The 17,749-nt window shown below is 40.6% G+C and overlaps 1 protein-coding gene across 1 annotated transcript in view; it reads left to right on the top strand.

Annotated features, from left to right (window-relative positions):
- The window catches only part of PIEZO2 (piezo type mechanosensitive ion channel component 2), a 474,200-nt gene that overhangs the window by 189,053 nt on the left and 267,398 nt on the right, over positions 1–17,749 (top strand). The window contains 2 exon segments of the mRNA XM_078785142.1: positions 3,882–4,145; positions 9,528–9,639. Coding sequence (XP_078641268.1) covers positions 3,882–4,145; positions 9,528–9,639 — 376 coding nt within the window.

Genomic DNA, 17,749 nt, shown 5'->3' with positions numbered 1-17,749 from the left:
TGGTCTAGGTCTTTGATGCATGGATACACCATTATTTTGGTGTTTGGTACATGGATACACCATGATCTAGGTCTTTGATGCATGGATCCACCATGATCTAGGTCTTTGATGCATGGATCCACCATGATCTATGTGTTTGACCCATGGATACACCATGATCTAGGTGTTTGACCCATGGATCCACCATGATCTCGGTGTTTGACGCATGGATCCACCTTGATTTTGGTGTTTGACCCATGGATACACAATGATCTAGGTATTTGATGCATGGATCCACCATGATCTAGGTCTTTGATGCATGGATCCACCATGATTTAGGTGTTTGACCCATGGATACACCATGGTCTAGGTCTTTGGCACATGGATCCACCTTGATTTTGGTGTTTGATGCATGGATCCACCTTTATGTAGGTGTTTGACCCATGGATACACCTTGATTTAGGTGTTTGATGCATGGATCCACCTTGATTTTGGTGTTTGACCCATGGATCCACCTTGATTTTGGTGTTTGATGCATGGATCCACCTTTATTTAGGTGTTTGACCCATGGATACACCTTCATTTAGGTGTTTGATGCATGGATCCACCTTGATTTTGGTGTTTGACCCATGGATACACCTTGATTTATGTGTTTGATGCATGGATCCACCTTGATTTAGGTGTTTGATGCATGGATCCACCTTGATTTTGGTGTTTGACCCATGGATACACAATGATCTAGGTCTTTGATGCATGGATCCACCATGATCTAGGTCTTTGATGCATGGATCCACCATGATTTAGGTGTTTGACCCATGGATACACCATGGTCTAGGTCTTTGGCACATGGATCCACCTTGATTTTGGTGTTTGATGCATGGATCCACCTTTATGTAGGTGTTTGACCCATGGATACACCTTGATTTAGGTGTTTGATGCATGGATCCACCTTGATTTTGGTGTTTGACCCATGGATCCACCTTGATTTTGGTGTTTGATGCATGGATCCACCTTTATTTTGGTGTTTGACCCATGGATACACAATGATCTAGGTCTTTGATGCATGGATCCACCATGATCTAGGTCTTTGATGCATGGATCCACCATGATTTAGGTGTTTGACCCATGGATACACCATGGTCTAGGTCTTTGGCACATGGATCCACCTTGATTTTGGTGTTTGATGCATGGATCCACCTTTATGTAGGTGTTTGACCCATGGATACACCTTGATTTAGGTGTTTGATGCATGGATCCACCTTGATTTTGGTGTTTGACCCATGGATCCACCTTGATTTTGGTGTTTGATGCATGGATCCACCTTTATTTAGGTGTTTGACCCATGGATACACCTTCATTTAGGTGTTTGATGCATGGATCCACCTTGATTTTGGTGTTTGACCCATGGATACACCTTGATTTATGTGTTTGATGCATGGATCCACCTTGATTTAGGTGTTTGATGCATGGATCCACCTTGATTTTGGTGTTTGACCCATGGATCCACCTTGATTTTGGTGTTTGATGCATGGATCCACCTTTATTTAGGTGTTTGACCCATGGATACACCTTCATTTAGGTGTTTGACCCATGGATCCACCTTGATTTAAGTGTTTGATGCATGGATCCACCTTTATTTAGGTGTTTGACCCATGGATCCACCTTGATTTAGGTGTTTGATGCATGGATCCACCTTGATTTAGGTGTTTGACCCATGGATCCACCTTGATTTAGGTGTTTGATGCATGGATCCACCTTGATTTAGGTGTTTGACCCATGGATCCACCTTGATTTAGGTGTTTGATGCATGGATCCACCTTGATTTAGGTGTTTGACCCATGGATCCACCTTGATTTGGGTGTTTGACCCATGGATCCACCTTGATTTAGGTGTTTGACCCATGGATCCACCTTGATTTAGGTGTTTGATGCATGGATCCACCTTTATTTAGGTGTTTGACCCATGGATACACCTTGATTTCGGTGTTTGATGCATGGATCCACCTTTATTTAGGTGTTTGACCCAAGGATACACCTTCATTTATGTGTTTGATGCATGGATCCACCTTGATTTTGGTGTTTGACCCATGGATACACCTTGATTTATGTGTTTGATGCATGGATCCACCTTGATTTTGGTGTTTGATGCATGGATCCACCATGGTCTAGGTGTTTGATGCATGGATCCACCTTTATTTAGGTGTTTAACCCATGGATACACCTTGATTTAGGTGTTTGACCCATGGATCCACCTTGATTTAGGTGTTTGATGCATGGATCCACCTTGATTTAGGTGTTTGACCCATGGATCCACCTTGATTTAGGCGTTTGATGCATGGATCCACCTTGATTTAGGTGTTTGACCCATGGATCCACCTTGATTTAGGTGTTTGATGCATGGATCCACCTTGATTTAGGTGTTTGACCCATGGATCCACCTTGATTTAGGTGTTTGATGCATGGATCCACCTTGATTTAGGTGTTTGACCCATGGATCCACCTTGATTTAGGTGTTTGACCCATGGATCCACCTTGATTTAGGTGTTTGACCCATGGATCCACCTTGATTTAGGTGTTTGATGCATGGATCCACCTTTATTTAGGTGTTTGACCCATGGATCCACCTTGATTTAGGTGTTTGATGCATGGATCCACCTTGATTTTGGTGTTTGACGCATGGATCCACCATGATCTAGGTGTTTGATGCATGGATCCACCTTGATTTTGTTGTTTGACCCATGGATACACCTTGATTTAGGTGTTCGACCCATGGATACACAATGATATAGGTGTTTGACGCATGGATCCACCTTGATTTAGGTGTTTGGCACATGGATGCACCATTATATAGGTCTTTGACCCATGGATCCACCATGATCTAGGTGTTTGATGCATGGATCCACCTTTATTTAGGTGTTTGACCCATGGATACACCTTGATTTAGGTGTTTGATGCATGGATCCACCTTGATTTTGGTGTTTGATGCATGGATCCACCTTTATTTAGGTGTTTGATGCATGGATCCACCTTTATTTAGGTGTTTGACCCATGGATCCACCTTTATTTTGGTGTTTGATGCATGGATCCACCTTTATTTAGGTGTTTGATGCATGGATCCACCTTTATTTAGGTGTTTGACCCATGGATCCACCTTGATTTTGGTGTTTGACCCATGGATCCACCTTGATTTTGGTGTTTGATGCATGGATCCACCTTTATTTAGGTGTTTGACCCATGGATACACCATGATCTTGGTGTTTGACCCATGGATCCACCATGATCTCGGTGTTTGACGCATGGATCCACCTTGATTTTGGTGTTTGGCACATGGATCCACCTTGATTTAGTTGTTTGGCACATGGATCCACCTTGATCTAGGTGTTTTATGCATGGATCCACCTTGATTTCGGTGTTCAACCCATGGACACACCATGGTCTAGGTCTTTGATGCATGGATACACCTTTATTTAGGTGTTTGACCCATGGATACACCTTGATTTAGGTGTTTGACCCATGGATCCACCTTTATTTTGGTGTTTGACCCATGGATACACAATGATCTAGGTGTTTGACGCATGGATCCACCTTCATTTAGGTGTTTGGCACATGGATCCACCTTGATTTAGGTGTTTGGCACATGGATGCACCATTATTTTGGTGTTTGGCATATGGATGCACTGGATTTGGTGTTTGGAAATATAATTGACGTGGTAAAGCTATTTATTCTGTTAAAATGATGGTTAATTGAATATTAATGAAATGCATCAATTGCACACCTTTGTAAGAATCCAAATTGATGACAGGGCCTCGGTAGTTCGGCGTTTGTGCTGTTATCTGCGCTGTTTGATCCAATCTCATCACACCTGCATTTCCTTCCCAACGGTGCAAACCTTAACCCGGCAGGCTTGGAGCATTACCTACCACAGCTGGCTCACGTTTGTGCTGCTGCTTTGGTCTTGCCTCATCTGGATGGTACGGGACCGCCGGCGATACACGATCATCAGCTCCCCGTTCCTCGTCATTTATGCAAACACCCTCTGCTGTCTGGCTTATGTGTGGAGCCTTCGGCTAACAGATGCCGAGCTACCTCCCACCTTGGGTCCAGTCCAGCTTCCTCCGATTGGCTTGGTGAAGGAGGATAATCCATGCTTACATCTTGGTCAAAAGGTAAGGCTTGTAATGGTCATCAAGAGCTAGTTAAACAGAAAGGGAGAAGATTGGATAGAGCAGCCATCAAATCTAAGAGCTCTGGGTCCCTCTATTCTACATAATCAACGATCTCAATAAAATCTTCCTCTTGTTTTTTTTGGTATACAAGGATTATGGAAGAGCTAGAACACAGAATGGCCCACGACATAACAGAAAGGACGGCCATTGTGTGGAAATGGTGGAAACACACCAACTTCATGGCAGAGATACACAATGGAGGGACACTTGTGGCAGAATGAGATCAAAGGAAGGGAGAGGAGGACAAGGGCGAACAAGCTGGATTGGACCTCAATCGCAACAAGAAGAGGAAGAGAAAAGCTGGGGATGAAACATAAACGGAACAAAGCAACAAAATAGAGGATGAGGGAGAGGGAGGGGCGCAATAACCTGGAAATGAAGAGGAGGGATTGGGGAAGATTATTGAGGGTAGAAAAAAAAAAGAATATGGATGGGAGAAGACCTGAAGTGGTGGTGAACAACCATCTTGAAGCCAAAGAGGGAAGAATGCGAGCAACACGCTGATGAAGTTGGGTCCACAGACGAGAGAAACGAGGAACAAAGTAGTGGAAGTGAGCAGTGAGCCGGAATTATGGGAGATTCGCCAGCAATGGGTTACTAGGAGACCAGGTGCGCCTTACAGAAACCTTGTGGGGGAGGAGGGCAGGGATTACAGGCCAAAGGGGAGAGCAGTACTCCAACAAGCTGCAGATGAAGGCCTTGTCAGCTGATTAAGGTTCAAATGTACGCCAAGGAAAGACTTTGCATGATTCTCCGTGTAATCTTCAACTTTGAGGACATTCAATCATTTCAATTCCGCCACACACGATTGAGGACGGTAGCTTGCTTTGGAGGCCATCATGGAATAATGGTTTGCCCAAGAAAGATTAAGGCTGAAGGTCAAATCCCCAAGTTTGAGTCGCTGTACTTCTTCAAGAAGTTTGTTAAGGAAGTAGATGGGAGGTTTCGTCAGACGGTCTTTTCAAAGAGACATTGAGAGTTGGAGATTTTTAAGGGTTGAAAGACATTCCAACTGATGGATCAGCTCCTGATTATGTGAAGGTCTGTAGAGAGCGAAGAGGCTGCTGCCTGCCTACCTGAATGACGAGGGATGTTATGGCAGAGGGGGGAGTCATAAGCAAAGAGGTGAGCAGGATTTTCTTAAAAAATCAGAAAGATCGTTGCTGAAGATGACTAACCGGACAGGGTTGACGACACTGCCTTGGGGCACTCCATGCTCGACAGGGAGAGATGAGAGGATCCCATTGATCGATAAGAGAGGAAGAAGTCAGCAAGCCGTGAGAGGAGATTGCTTTGGATGTTGTCGACAGAGACTTTGGAGAGCAAGTTTGGGAGCCAGACCGTGAAATGCTCAAGAGATGGACCTGATATCTTATCTGAAAACACTGAGGGCCTCCCTCCCTTGTTGGGAAAGCAGAGATGGCACTTGAGGGCCTCTCTCCCTTGTTGGGAAAGCAGAGATGGCACTTGAGGGCCTCCCTCCCTTATTGGGAAAGCGGAGACAGCACTTGAGGGCCTCCCTCCCCTATAGGGAAAGTGGAGACAGCACTTGAGGGCCTCCCTCCCTTGTTGGGAAAGCGGAGACAGCACTTGAGGGCCTCCCTCCTTTGTTGGGAAAGCAGAGACAGCACTTGAGGGCCTCCCTCCTTTGTTGGGAAAGCAGAGACAGCACTTGAGGACCTCCCTCCCTTGTTGGGAAAGCAGAGACAGCACTTGAGGGGCTCCCTCCCTTGTTGGGAAAGCGGAGACAGCACTTGAGGACCTCCCTCCCTTGTTGGGAAGGCAGACACAGCACTTGGGGGCCTCCCTCCCTTGTTTGGAAAGCAGTGACAGCATGGGCATGGTGGAGTGACCGAGTGTGAATCTGACCTATTTGTGGTAGATCAGGCCATTGGAGGAAAATAAGGATTTGAAATCAACTGTGATGATGTATTCCCTGACTTTGGTTATAATGGGAAGTAAGTCAATAGTTCTACATTTTTTAGGATCAGTTTTGTACCATGTTTGTGTAGTGCATTGATATTTGATGACTTCCAACTCGATGGAAGCTGACCAAGAGCGTATTATAGGATGAACAGAGCGGGAGTGGCGGTCTGAGGGATGAGGTGGGGAGGGGTGCAGAGGGGGAATTTACCCCTGGGCACCACGTGGGGAGAGAGGGTGTCAAATTCACAACCAGTTTCACATGTCTACCCAGAATTTATCTCTTCTCAAAAAATTATGCATCATTTAAAAGATGTTTATGTTGTGCGTGACGATGTGACATCAGCAGAAATACCATGCCTTGGGAAATCACTTACTTTTCAGTGTTAGATTTATTAAAATAAAACACTAGCGAGGCACCAGGTGCTATGCACATGGACACGAACCAACCACACGATCACAAAACTTCTCGTGTCGCGGTTTCTCAGAAGCAGATTCGCTACATCCGCACATTACGTGGATCATACAGAAAAAGGGCTTTTGCATCATGTCACGATTCCGTTGCATCATGTCACGATTCTGTTGCATCATGTCACGATTCCGTTGCATCATGTCACGATTCCGTTGCATCATGTCACAATTCCGAGTTAGGCCTGAGAGCCAAGGAAAGGCATAGAGGAAAGAGGAAGAAAGGATCGTGTTGGGGAAAGACTGTTTGTTGAGCGTCGTTCTGTGAGAAAGTGGAGTTTCTGAGTCGGCCCGAATGGTTCATGGTTACTTAGCAACGAATGAATGTTATTTCAAGCATTCTTTGAGTATTGGCTCTGAATTTTACATGCATAACGCTGTATTTGTATACAGTAATCTCTGGATTTACGAACACCACATCTTCCTGAAAGGTGGTTCATAAATCGGAAGTGATTTTCCCACAGATATAATGATACAGACTTGGCATTTAATATGGAATATATATTTTTTCTTGACTTGGGTTTACTTTCTTAACTCAGTATATCAATCTGGTGAGTTTCTTTTACACTATGGTGATTTGTTTGTTAAAAGAACCATGTCACTGATTGTCTGTCGCAGCAAGAAGTCAACAACAGGATTATATCTCAGGTGGCGTGGCAAAATGTACGGACAGGTGCATTTGATGATTGGCTTCACAGTCTGGTATACAAGGGTTGTTGCGTTCTGTATTAGTGGAAAACAACTGCTGCACGTCTCCAAAGGTTATTGCCGCTTCCTCTGGAGATGGTCCGTCAACTCGACAATGCTGTTTGTCATGGAGTGGTGACTTTACGAAATTACGGCATGAAACAGCGTGCTATTGCTCGGCAGTATGGCATCACTCAAGGTCAGGTGTCAAAGATCCTGAAACGAAATGCTCAGAGGGGTGTCCCTACTCCAATACCGAGGCCAGGACGTCCCCGCAGAACCACAAGGAGGGATGATCGCCAGCTGCACCAGTTAGTCCGCAATGGCTGTACCAAGTCAGCTAATCGGCTTAGGGCTGAGTGGCAGCAACTGACAAATGTGCCTGTATCCAGAAGGCTAGTCAACCAACGACTGGTTCAAGCAGGCTATCGTGCCAGGCGTCCCCTGAGAAAGCCACGCCTGACCAGACAACACTGCCAGCGCCGATTGCAGTGGGCCAGAGAGCACCGTCAATGGCAGCCAGGACACTGGAATCACGTGATCTTCAGTGACGAGTCTAGATTTCTGGTCTATCGTCAAGATGGCCACGTCCGAGTGCGCAGACAAGTGCATGAAGCCTACAACAAAGATTGTATAGTGCCAAGAGTCCAAGCTGGAGGTGGTGGGGTGACCGTTTGGGCTGCTTTTCATGCAGGGGGCAAAACTGACCTGGTTGTTCTGAATGGAAACCTGAACCAGTTCAAGTGCAGGGCCATTCTGGAAGAAACATTGCTTCCATTTGCTCATGCAGCCTTTCGAGGAAACTTTGTCTTCCAAGATTACAATGCACGGCGTCATCGTGCTCGCATGATCCAACACTTTCTTGCTGACCGTGGTGTAGAGCATATGGAGTGGCCTGCCATGTCCCCGGATATGAATCCGATAGCGAACTTATGGGCAGAATTAACGTGTCAAATCGACCACTTGGACCAGCAGCCGACCTCTGTGCATGAATTGCAGCAGGCTATTGTCACTGCATGGCAAGCGATTCCTGTCCAAACCTTGGCAAATCTCGTGAACAGCATGCCTCAACGTGTACGTGCTCTCCTGAATGCTCGTGTGGGTTACACGAAGTACTGAACTGTAATTTTACTGTCCGTAATCCCAGTCGTAATTTAACTTTTGTTTTTGTTAACAAAAAATTTGGCTAATGTGCAAAATAAAGAGATACTTCTGGAAAACGTACAGAAGTTTAACACAGTACCGTCCATGAATTGAGTTCGATATCAGTTTACATCACTTTCAAGGATCAATTTATTTGTTTCGAAATGTCAAATGTGGTTTTTGTTTCTTTTAAAGGTCACATTAACAAAATCTAGAATAATTTCAACATAATTCCAATGAACTTTTGGTTCTAAGACATCTTGAAAAGTATGTTCACCCCCACAAAAAAAATATTCCATATTAAATGCCAAGTCTGTATAATGGAGGGATGGTGTTTTCTTTTTTAATCCAAATTCTTTACCCCATTACAGTGGTTGGTGTTTTTTGGATTTGCACTAGAAGGTATCACATATTGCTCACATACCATGATCTTTTCTTCATCGAGTGTAGTCGTCAATTGTCAATTAATCAAAATTTTCATATACAGATCCTCGTTTTCCTATGTGTATGGAGAGTGGGGTTGGGAATTTTGGGCAGGAAGGTGGAGGGAGGGGGAGTAATGATGTTTTACCCGCGGGTGCAAGACTCCCTCATCAGTACGCCACCACAGAGCAGAAAGAGAGTTTAAAGAAAGGAATAATTTCTGATTGAAGTGTCTATACCCACTGATTTTGGTGTCAAAAATTCTGAAACTAAAAACAAATAATAAAGTATAACGACCTGAAAATAATATGGCAAGAGCTGAGATGCTCAATGAAACTAACATAATATAAGAAGAATAACTTTTTGTCGAACCAGAAATAAATACCAGGAAATGATGATGACAACAATCAAACTACCGCTGGAGGCCGATCGTTGGGTTCTGGGATCATCCTGGAAACAGTCCTTGGAGCAAAGTTATGAAATAGAACACCAGAAGAAGAGCCAATTATTAAGCGTGACAGACCTAGACGTCTAAACATCATCCTTATATACAAGACGAAGACAGGCTTTAGGCCGTAGCAGGGCCTCATTCTGTATTTTGATGCTCTTGTAAGTAGATTTCAACCAACAGCAGTGTTCACATGTGTCACATTCATGTTATAATGTCTCCCCTTCTAGCTGATGTACACTTTTACCTTTTGGATGCTTTTACGTCAACGGGCAAAGGAGCGGCAGGACATGGAAAAGGAGAAGGAATGTGAGATGGCCGGCGTCACTGTCACGGCACCTGGTATCTCCAAGCATTCCTGCATTTTCTTTTGCACATCATCTCGTTATATCAACGCTTTACTCCATAAACACTTCAATATAACGCTTTACTCCATAAACACCTCACTTTATTAACTCTTTACTCCATAAACACCTAATTATAACACTTTACTCCATAAATACCTCACTTTATTAACTCGTTACTCCATAAACACCTCATTATAACACTTTACTCCATAAATACCTCACTTTATTAACGCTTTACTCCATAAACACCTAATTATAACACTTTACTCCATAAATACCTCACTTTATTAACTCTTTACTCCATAAACACCTCACTTTATTAACTATTAACTCCATAAACACCTCACTTTATTAACTCTTTACTCCATAAACACCTAATTATAACACTTTACTCCATAAATACCTCACTTTTTTTTAACTCTTTACTCCATAAACACCTAATTATAACACTTTACTCCATAAACACCTCACTTTAATCACTCTTTACTCCATAAACACCTAATTATAACACTTTACTCCATAAATACCTCACTTTATTAACTCTTTACTTCATAAACACCTCATTATAATGATTTACTCCATAAACACCTCACTTTATTAACTCTTTACTCCATAAACACCTAATTATAACACTTTACTCCATAAATACCTCACTTTATTAACTTTTTACTTCATAAACACCTCATTATAACACTTTACTCCATAAATACCTCACTTTATTAACGCTTTACTCCATAAACACCTCACTTTATTAACTCTTTACTCCATAAACACCTAATTATAACACTTTACTCCATAAATACCTCACTTTATTGATGCTTTACTCCATAAACACCTCACTTTATTAACTCTTTACTCCATAAACACCTAATTATAACACTTTACTCCATAAATACCTCATTATAACACTTTACTCCATAAATACCTCACTTTATTAATGCTTTACTCCATAAACACCTCATTATAACACTTTACTCCATACACACCTCACTTTATTAACTCTTTACTCCATAAACACCTCATTATAACACTTTACTCCATAAACACCTAATTATAACACTTTACTCCATAAACACCTCACTTTAATCACTCTTTACTCCATAAACACCTCACTTTATTAACTCCTTGCTCCATAAACACCTAATTATAACACTTTACTCCATACACACCTCAGTTTATTAACTCTTTACTCCATAAACACCTCATTATAACACTTTACTCCATAAACACCTAATTATAACACTTTACTCCATAAACACCTCACTTTAATCACTCTTTACTCCATAAACACCTCACTTTATTAACTCGTTGCTCCATAAACACCTAATTATAACACTTTACTCCATACACACCTCACTTTATTAACTCTTTACTCCATAAACACCTCATTATAACAAGTTACTCCATAAACACCTAATTATAACACTTTACTCCATAAACACCTCACTTTAATCACTCTTTACTCCATAAACACCTCACTTTATTAACTCGTTGCTCCATAAACACCTCATTATAACACTTTACTCCATACACACCTCAGTTTATTAACTCTTTACTCCATAAACACCTCATTATAACACTTTACTCCATAAACACCTAATTATAACACTTTACTCCATAAACACCTCACTTTAATCACTCTTTACTCCATAAACACCTCACTTTAATCACTCTTTACTCCATAAACACCTCATTATAACACTTTACTCCATAAACACCTAATTATAACACTTTACTCCATAAACACCTAACTTTATTAACTCTTTACTCCATAAACACCTCATTATAACACTTTACTTTATATACACCTCATTCTAACACTTTACTCAATAAATACCTCACTTTATTAACGCTTTACTCCATAAACACTTCAATATAACGCTTTACTCCATAAACACCTCACTTTATTAACTCTTTACCCCATAAACACCGAATTATAACACTTTACTCCATAAATACCTCACTTTATTAACTCTTTACTCCATAAAAACCTCATTATAACACTTTACTTCATAAACACCTCATTATAACACTTTACTCCATAAATACCTCACTTTATTCATGCTTTACTCCATAAACACCTCATTATAACACTTTACTCCATACACACCTCACTTTATTAACTCTTTACTCCATAAACACCTCATTATAACACTTTACTCCATAAACACCTAATTATAACACTTTACTCCATAAACACCTCACTTTAATCACTCTTTACTCCATAAACACCTCACTTTATTAACTCGTTGCTCCATAAACACCTAATGATAACACTTTACTCCATACACACCTCACTTTATTTACTCTTTACTCCATAAACACCTCATTATAACACTTTACTCCATAAACACCTAATTATAACACTTTACTCCATAAACACCTCACTTTAATCACTCTTTACTCCATAAACACCTCACTTTATTAACTCGTTGCTCCATAAACACCTAATTATAACACTTTACTCCATACACACCTCACTTTATTAACTCTATACTCCATAAACACCTCATTATAACACTTTACTCCATAAACACCTAATTATAACACTTTACTCCATAAACACCTCACTTTAATCACTCTTTACTCGATAAACACCTCACTTTAATCACTCTTTCCTCCATAAACACCTCATTATAACGCTTTACTCCATAAACACCTCATTATAATGCTTTACCCCATAAACACCTCACTTTATTAACACTTTACCCCATAAACACCTCACTTTATTAACTCTTTACTCCATAAACACCTCACTTTATTAACTCTTTACTCCATACACACCTAATTATAACACTTTACTCCATAAACACCTCACTTTATTAACTCTTTACTCCATACACACCTAATTATAACTCTTTACTCCATAAACACCTCACTTTATTAACTCTTTACTCCATACACACCTAATTATAACTCTTTACTCCATAAACACCTCACTTTATTAACTCTTTACTCCATAAACACCTCACTTTATTCACTCTTTACTCCATACACACCTAATTATAACACTTTACTCCATAAACACCTCACTTTATTAACTCTTTACTCCATAAACACCTCACTTTATTAACTCTTTACTCCATAAACACCTCATTATAACACTTTAGTTCATAAACACCTCATTATAACACTTTACTCCATAAATACCTCACTTTATTAATGCTTTACTCCATAAACACCTCATTATAACACTTTACTCCATACACACCTCACTTTATTAACTCTTTACTCCATAAACACCTCATTATAACACTTTACTCCATAAACACCTAATTATAACACTTTACTCCATAAACACCTCACTTTAATCACTCTTTACTCCATAAACACCTCACTTTATTAACTCGTTGCTCCATAAACACCTCACTTTATTCACTCTTCACTCCATACACACCTAATTATAACACTTTACTCCATACACACCTCACTTTATTAACTCTTTACTCCATAAACACCTCACTTTATTCACTCTTTACTCCATAAACACCTAATTATAACACTTTACTCCATAAACACCGAACTTTATTAACTCTTTACTCCATAAACACCTCATTATAACACTTTATGACATAAACACCTCACTTTATTAACTCTTTACTCCATAAACACCTCATTATAATGATTTACTCCGTAAACACCTCACTTTATTAACTTTTTACTCCATAAACACCTCATTATAACACTTTACGACTTAAACACCTCACTTTATTAACTCTTTACTCCATAAACACCTCATTATAATACTTTACGACATAAACACCTCACTTTATTAACTCTTTACTCCATAAACAACTCACTTTATTAACTCTTTACTCCATAAACACCTCAATATAACACTTTACGACATAAATACCTCATTATAACTGTTTACTCCATAAACACCTCATTATAACACTTTACTCCGTAAACACCTCATTATAACTCTTTACTCCATAAATACCTCATTATAACTCTTTACTCCATAAACACCTCATTATAATGCTTTACTCCATAAACACCTCATTATAATGCTTTACTCCATAAACACCTCATTATAACACTTTACTCCATAAATACCTCACTTTAATCACTCTTTACTCCATAAACACCTCACTTTATTAACTCGTTGCTCCATAAACACCTAATTATAACACTTTACTCCATACACACCTCACTTTATTAACTCTTTACTCCATAAACACGTCATTATAACACTTTACTCCATAAACACCTAATTATAACACTTTACTCCATAAACACCTCACTTTAATCACTCTTTACTCATAAACACCTCACTTTAATCACTCTTTTCTCCATAAACACCTCATTATAACGCTTTACTCCATAAACACCTCATTATAATGCTTTACCCCATAAACACCTCACTTTATTAACGATTTACCCCATAAACACCTCACTTTATTTACTCTTTACACCATAAACACCTCACTTTATTAACTATTTACTCCATACACACCTAATTATAACACTTTACTCCATAAATACCTCACTTTATTAACTCTTTACTCCATACACACCTAATTATAACTCTTTACTCCATAAACACCTCACTTTATTAACTATTTACTCCATACACACCTAATTATAACTCTTTACTCCATAAACACCTCACTTTATTAACTCTTTACTCCATACACACCTAATTATAACTCTTTACTCCATAAACACCTCACTTTATTCACTCTTCACTCCATACACACCTAATTATAACACTTTACTCCATAAACACCTCACTTTATTAACTCTTTACTCCATAAACACCTCACTTTATTAACTCTTTACTCCATAAACACCTCATTATAATGCTTAACTCCATAAATACCTCACTTTATTAACTCTTTACTCCATAAACACCTCATTATAATGCTTAACTCCATAAACACCTCACTTTATTAACTATTTACTCCATAAACACCTCATTATAACACTTTACTCCATAAACACCTCACTTTATTAACTCTTTACTCCATAAACACCTCATTATAACACTTTACTCCATAAACACCTAACTTTATTAACTCTTTACTCCATAAACACCTCATTATAATGATTTACTCTGTAAATACCTCACTTTATTAACTTTTTACTCCATAAACACCTCATTATAACACTTTACGACATAAACACCTCACTTTATTAACTCTTTACTCCATAAACACCTCATTATTATACTTTACGACATAAACACCTCACTTTATTAACTCTTTACTCCATGAACACCTCACTTTATTAACTCTTTTCTCCATAAACACCTAAATATAACACTTTACGACATAAATACCTCATTATAACTGTTTAATAACTTATTATTATAACTGTTTACTCCATAAACACCTCATTATAACACTTTACTCCGTAAACACCTCATTATAACTCTTTACTCCATAAATACCTCATTATAACTCTTTACTCCATAAACACCTCATTATAATGCTTTACTCCATAAACACCTCATTATAATGCTTTACTCCATAAACACCTCATTATAACACTTTACGACATAAATACCTCACTTTATTAACTCTTTACTCCATAAACACCTCATTATAATGATTTACTCCACAAATACCTCATTATAACACTTTACGACATAAATACCTCACTTTATTAACTCTTTACTCCATAAAAACCTCATTATAACGCTTTACTCCGTAAACACCTAACTTTATTAACTCTTTACTCCATAAACACCTCATTATAATGATTTACTCCATAAACACCTCCCTTTATTAATGCTTTACTCCATAAACACCTCACTTTGTTAACTCTTTACTCTATAAACACCTCATTATAACAAACCGACACATAAAACACAAAATAAGGGGAGTGGTAGACAAGATGGGGAGAGAGGGGGAAGGACACAAACACAACATTTGAGAGCAGGGACATCGAGAGAACTGTGGGAGGGAGAGGGCTTGGGGGGAGGTGGGAGAGGTTTAAAACATATGGACACTGGAAGGACTTCCAGGAAATAAGTTGGAATTTCGAAAATGTGTATCTGGGGTGAATTAGCGGGGGTAGAAAAGATCAAGGTTTTGGATGGGGGAAGATAAGAGATGGTGGTGAACAGCTGTTTTAAAGACCTGGAGGGAGGAGTGGGATTGAAGGGAGTGAGGGAGTTTGTTCCAGACGTTGGAGAAAAGAGGAATGAAGGAGTGAAGGTGAGCAGAGAGTCTTGATTTTGGCAGTTTAACCATAAGAGGGTTGCAGGCAAATATTGTGCGACCTGCAGGAATATTTGGGGGACAGAGCCCAGAGAGAGCTGGGGGAACAAGGCCGGAGTCCTGTTTTCTCTCACCTATGGAACCAACTTCCTCTTCTGTTAAATCCCAATCTTCTCTCCAGTGTGACCTCAGGTGATCCTCCATCCATAATCATGATCTTCTCTATTCTCATTAACTCTCCCCAAGGCCACCTCTTCATTTCCAGGTGATGGTGTCCCACCCCCTCCCTCTCTCATACTCTTTTCCAATTCTGTTGCATTTCAGTTTCATCATTGGTCTTCCCTTCCTCCTGTTGCTCTTTTTGAGCTTGTTTCCCACTTCTTCATCTCCCGGGTCCCCTCTTCCCTCCCGGTATCATTCTTCTTCCAAGTGTCTGTCCATTGTGTCCCTCCACCCTGATTTTTGTGTGTTTCTTTCCTTTGCACTTTGGTCTTCTTGTCAAAAGTTTCGACTTTTTACACCAACAAATTCTCGATTGCAGTAACCATGGTCATATTTACATTGTGAATGTGAAATCGTCACCATGTAGTGACGTCCTGGCCTGAGACAGTACTCCATGGTGTTAGTCACTTGATGGTGTTGGTCACTTGATGGTGTTGGTCACTTGATGGTGTTGGTCACTTGATGGTGTTGGTCACTTGATGGTGTTCGTCACTTGATGGTGTTGGTCACTTGATGGTGTTAGTCACTTGATGGTGTTGGTCACTTGATGGTGTTGGTCACTTGATGGTGTTGGTCACTTGATGGTGTTAGTCACTTGATGGTGTTGGTCACTTGATGGTTTTGTTCACTTGATGGTGTTAGGCACTTGATGGTGTTGGTCACTTGATGGTGTTGGTCACTTGATGGTGTTGGTCACTTGATGGTGTTGGTCACTTGATGGTGTTTATTTTTTTTTTTTATTTTTTTTTTTTTTGTATACAAGATCGAGGCTCGTGAAAGAGCGAACATTAATCACACAGAAAGACAAACCGACACATAAAACATATAACATCGGGAGCGGTAGACAATATGGGGAGAGAGGGGGAAGGACACAAACACAACATTTGAGAGCAGGGACCGAGAGACATGGAGACATCGAGAGATCTGAGAGAGGGCGAGGGCTTTGGGGGGGGGGGGGGCGTGGGAAGGGGGCAGTGGGAGAGGTATAAAACATATGGACACTGCCAGGACTTCCAGGAAAGAAGTTGGAATTTCAAACAAGGTGGATCTGGGGTGAATTAGCGGGGGTAGAAAAGATCAAGGTTTTGGATGGGGGAAGATAAGAGATGGTGGTGAACAGCTGTTTTAAAGACCTGGAGGGAGGAGTGGGATTGAAGGGAGTGAGGGAGTTTGTTCCAGAGGCGGGAGAAAAGAGGAATGAAAGAGTGAAGGTGAGCGGAGAGCCGAGATTTCGGCAGTTTAACCATCAGAGGGTTGCTGGCAGATCTTGTGCGACCTGTAGGAATATTTGGGGGACAGAGCACAGAGAGAGCTGGGGGTGCAAGGCCGGAGAGGAGTCGGTAGAAGACAGAAAGACCACCTACCTGCCTGCGGTGAGTGAGTGAAAGGCCCTCAGAGATAGCTTCATCGCGGGAGATTCCAATAATTCTGAAAGCTTTGGTTTCAACAGCGTGAAGCCGAGCTAGGTGTGAGGCAGGAGCACCGGCCCATAGGGGAGAACAGTATTCCATTGAGCTGCGGATGAAAGCCTTGTATGTGGTGAGGAGCTCAGGTTGTGCCGAGGAAGGACTTCGCACGACGGAGGATGCCCAGTCGGCGACTGGCTTTGGAGGCCAGCTTGGAAATGTGGTTTTCCCAAGAAAGATCATGGCAGATAGTGAGACCCAAAATCTTGAGCGACAGAACTTCTTGGAGAGGATTGTTGAGAAAGTAGAT

This window comes from Myxine glutinosa, chromosome 9, assembly GCF_964187855.1.
Source record: "Myxine glutinosa chromosome 9, kmMyxGlut1.1, whole genome shotgun sequence".
NCBI lineage: Eukaryota > Metazoa > Chordata > Myxini > Myxiniformes > Myxinidae > Myxine > Myxine glutinosa.
This window is presented reverse-complemented; position numbering and strand designations above follow the sequence as displayed.